Source organism: Lathyrus oleraceus, chromosome 5 (genome assembly GCF_024323335.1).
Source record: "Lathyrus oleraceus cultivar Zhongwan6 chromosome 5, CAAS_Psat_ZW6_1.0, whole genome shotgun sequence".
NCBI classification, from domain to species: domain Eukaryota; kingdom Viridiplantae; phylum Streptophyta; class Magnoliopsida; order Fabales; family Fabaceae; genus Lathyrus; species Lathyrus oleraceus.
This window is the reverse complement of record NC_066583.1, coordinates 192,576,213-192,581,158: the sequence shown is the minus strand read 5'-3', so window position 1 is coordinate 192,581,158 and position 4,946 is coordinate 192,576,213. Positions and strand designations below refer to the sequence as shown.

General features: G+C 27.6%; 1 protein-coding gene across 1 annotated transcript; it reads right to left on the bottom strand.

Moving 5' to 3' along the window:
* Positions 1–685: 685 nt before the first annotated feature.
* Positions 686–2,074, bottom strand: LOC127087786 (transcription factor MYB54). The gene is made up of 2 exons (XM_051028716.1): positions 1,730–2,074; positions 686–1,492 (listed from the first exon to the last, which is right to left on the bottom strand). The coding sequence occupies exons 1-2, from the start codon at positions 1,878–1,880 to the stop codon at positions 780–782; spliced, it is 864 nt and encodes a 287-aa protein (XP_050884673.1). The 5' UTR covers positions 1,881–2,074; the 3' UTR covers positions 686–779.
* Positions 2,075–4,946: the final 2,872 nt, after the last annotated feature.

The window sequence follows — 4,946 nt, the reverse complement described above, 5'->3', positions numbered from 1 at the left end:
TAAAACATGGACTATAATGATAACCAGATCCATTTTTACAGCTATACACTCTACTCATAAAATAGACAATGATTTATGTGTTTGAGCCATAAACTACCTCAAGAATAATTAAAAAACATATATACTATGACTTTAATCTAATTTTAACTCTATTGTTATATAAAAAAAACCATCAAATATAATTTATTCTCATCTAATCTAGTATATAACAAACCTCAATTACTCTCTAATATGATATTCTAACAGAAAAACACAATTCATCTCATGCACTCTTGTGCATGGATTATTTTTCATAATTAAAAAAGTTAAAAGCTACAACTTAAAGCTATTCTCCAACCATGCAATTAGTAACAAAATCTCATAGAATCTAAGTTGCTATATATATACAACATAGAAAACAAATCACTGAATATGTCTCCATATTTTCAATACACCTTACATATTCATAGAATGCTCCAAACCATATAACCTTAATTGCACCAAATGTGTGCCTCACACTACCCTTCATTTCACCACACTTAAAGCTTTATCCTCATAAACCAAACAAGAAAAAAAAAGTTGAAAATTTTTCAATCTATTTCTAATCTTAGAAACTGAGGCAGCAATATCATCCTTGTATATCTAAGTTGAAAGGCCTCATGCAGCTACACTAATTATATTTTCTATTTGCTAATTAATCACTAAGTGAAAACTCTAAAACTAAAAAAAACTATATAGATATGAAATATTACATGAAGTTAAATATATTTAAATACTTCATGAGAGAATAATTATATATATTATGATGAAGAAACACCAACACCAAGAAAATCAATGAAAGGAACTTCTTTATGCTGTTCAGCTTCACGATGATGATCTTCTTGCAACTCTTTCTCTTTGGAAGAGTTTAAGTTTGTGATTAACTTCGACGATTTATCGCATAAACTACTCACCAAATTATCCGAATTTCTAACCCTTCCGTCGCCATCGGAACTCAAAAAACTAAAAGGATTTGAAACAACTCTCTTGTAGCTTGGAAGATTTGGACAAATTCTGTAGACAAATGATCTATCCGAGCCCTTATAAATATTTGAACCTTTTTTCGTAATGGAATTATCCAATACAATAGAAGTAGTATCAGTAGTAGCAGAAGCGAAATTCCAAGAAGCAAGAGAATTTGAAGAAGTACTATTATCAAAGAATTTTCCATTCTCATATCCAATATTTCTTGTTGTATAAGGAAAATTAAGAATTGAGGAGTTGTTAAAAACTTCTTGAAAGGTTCTTTTACCGCATAACTTAGATTGTTCCCTTTGTTTTCTTGCCATAATAACATGCCAATGATTCTTCACAGCATTATCAGTTCTACCTGGAAAAAGTCTTGCTATTAGTGCCCATTTGTTTCCGTGAATCCGATGCGCCGCGAGTAGTCTCTCTTCTTCCTCTTCTGTAAAAGGTCTTCTGTTAATTCTTGGATCTAACTGATTGAACCACCTTAACCTACAACTTTTCCCTACAAAAATTTTATAAAAAAAATTTATATTAATAATTTTTTTATAAAAAGATTTGTTAAGAAAAAAAGGGTCATAAGATTTACCAACCGAAAAACTTTATTTAACAAAAAGAAAAATTATTAGTTAGTTTTCTACACTAAAAAGTATATTAATCAGTTGAGTTCTATATGATAAGGAGAACATAATCAACTATACTAATTTTACTAAGAATTTGAAATTTGATTAATATTACATACCTGATCTTCCTTGGAGTTTTTCTGCAATAGAATTCCAATTTTGTGCACCATATTGTTCAACAAGTTGGCGAAGCTTTTCGTCTTCAGCGGGTCGCCAGTGACCGCGGGGACAACTTTTGGTGTCTTCAGCAGCTGAAGAAGAATCATCCATGATTGGATTATTAAGGTAGATAACTAGTTGCAGAGGTTGATGATGATGATGATATAGATATTGGTTTTGGTGTAAGAAAAGTCTTGAAGATGAAGAGAGGAGAGAAAAGTGAGGAGGAAGATATATATAATAAGAAAGTGAAGGGAGAGAGAGGGGTTGGTTTAGGGTTGTGGATGGCAAGTCGTTTTTGTTGTCTTCACACGACAGATTGTGCCCTATGTTATTGTACTTAAATACAGACTTTATCTTATGTCATTTTCTTTTCATTTCTTTATCAAATTCCTCTTTACTTTTCATACACAAAAAATTTATATTCCTTTATCATACTTTTTGGTCAAGTTAGCTCTTAGTGGATCTAATATTAGTGTCTAAAAAATGTCTAAAGACAGATATTTACCATAGGTCATCTTTTATATATTAAAATTAAAATTTCTTTATTTATTTCATTTTATTATTATAAAATTTATAAATTTATGTAAAATGATAAAGGTCACCTTTTAAATATTTTTGAAAGGTCTTTATATTACACGAATCGTAATATGATTAAGTTGTAATTTTAATTTGAGTAGATTGATTTTTCATTTGTTTCTTTTATAGAAATGAGGTGATAATCAAATTATATATATATATATATATATATATATATATATATATATATATATATATATATATATATATATATATATATATATATATATATATTGTAAAACAACATTTTAACACTAGTATTTTTTAAGAGAAATAATAATTATACATATTAAAAGAGGAAAAATGAGAGATCGTATATATGCGCAAAAATGATATAAGAAGTATCAAAAGCAACACTAAAAAGTTATTTCCAAACCAAAACAAAAATATTTCTCTTCCCCACATCTTTCACGTGTTTTTTGAAGATCCAGAAAACAAGACTTCATTCCTAACCCTCCAAATATACCAAATCATTGTATGTCATATTATAGATAGACTCTCCATTGACTTTTCTCTACCATTTAATTAGATGAAACTCTCAAAAAAGACTACTCGGATCCCTAGGATAACTATCCGCCAACCTAACCTACTAAAAATCATATATCATATATTGTACTTATACTAAGTCACAAATGACAAATAAGTGAGACACCGTCTCGATGAAAACACTACAAAAAGATATGGAATAAGATCAAGATCGACAATTACTATTTTCTTAAATAAGTTATCGCTAAGGAGAAACTGTAAAAATAAAAACACATTTAGAGTTAAGTCCGACATAAAAAAATTAAAAAAAATAAAACAAATATAAAATAAAATAAATATTATCCAAGTATTGTGATATTTTGAGACTCGTTTTTTTAAACTAGGGACGATTTTTAAATTTTTATTATTTTAATAAATTAACTAGAGATTGGATAATTTATTTTAAAATCATTTTAGATATAATTTTGATGTAGTGAAGAAGTAAATCATTTTTTTCCTGTTTGAGTTAAGACTTTTGATAAAAATTATAGATATAAAAAAATGTTTAGTTTGAAATATTAACCATGTTCTAAACCTAAATAGTTAACTTAAAAAAAAGAGAAGAAGAATAAAAAAAGACTAACTCAGGACTATAAAACAATTAAAAAATTATTTTGAAAAATAATTCGTTTTCAATTCCATCATTTATTAAAAAAATTTACCGTAACACTATATGTTAATAGTCAAATCCATTTGTTTGGTTACCGTATAGCTTTTACTAAAGGGACATCTCTCCTTGATCCAAGACCGGTTCATTTCTCACATCACATAATTGTGACCTTAGCAAAATATTGAAGCAGTTTCTAAGCAATATGGCAAAGTTGTTGGAGAGTTATAAATCCTAAATTATTATTATTTTTATTATTATAATGCATATTTGTATTTTGATCTTAATATATTTGATATATTTTAGCTATTTTGAAATTAATATTTTGATATATTTGATATACTTTAACGATATTGGAATGATATTTACATAGCAATAATGCAAAAAAAATATTTGGCATTAATTGAAGTTTGCTCTTTTTGGCTCATCCAGCTTTTAACTTAAAAAACTTGTGTAGATAAAAATCAACTAATCATATCTTCATTAATCAATGCAAAAGATAGCTTGCAAAACCCAAAGTCATCATGCCCTAAAATGGAATCGTGGCAGTAACAAATTTGGTGATATAGGTACGGATAATATACTAAATATTGTCGATGAGATAGCTGTAAGAGCAACTTGCTCATAATTTTCAACACTTTTGTTAAAACTACTAAATATGCATCGGATTTTCGAATTTTAAAGGTTCATATATGTATTTGTTATATTTTTTATTTTATGTGAGATAGTTTTTGAGAGTAAGATTCAAATTATATAAGGGATGATGAATCAAATATAAAATAGAATGGAAATGAAGATCAAAGTAAATGATAACAAGCCAACCATATGAATCGACACATATCTATTAATGATAAAATTTTAATATAGAGATCGACGGTTTTCAAACACTTGATAGGTACTATAAATTAAAGAAACAATGTTGACAAATAATAAATAGAAAAAAATAGAGATTGGGATTCCACAATAACCTCATATGTTTGATCAATTTGAAAATGAATTAATAACCGAAGAGATAGGAAATAGAAGTCTACTCGATTTTTTATTTAGAGTTGTTTTTTCATGTTAATTTGTTTTTTTTTAATGTTAGGGGTTTAGATGGTAGGATTAAGAAAAATAAGTTGATGGAGCTTATTTTGTCCATATCATTGATTTTGTAGTGATCTAAGAGATAAGTTTAATGAGGTCTTTAACTCCCTTGTTCTGTTTTTATGGGACAATTTCTTTTTTGATTGGAATTTTAATCCTTCGATGGGTAATAGTGATGGCCTTCTCTTATTTAGTGTTGTTCAAATGGTAGATCCATGTTTTCTTTCTTGGGTCCATGGTTTCACAGTGTTTGTCTAGAATGAGGTGCTTCTAAGGTTGTTTGCTTTTTGGTTAATATTCACTCTATAAAAATATTTTGGGAGATAAAAAAAGGTTATATGGATCGATCTTTTGTCTATGCAAAGAAAATCTTGGAGGAT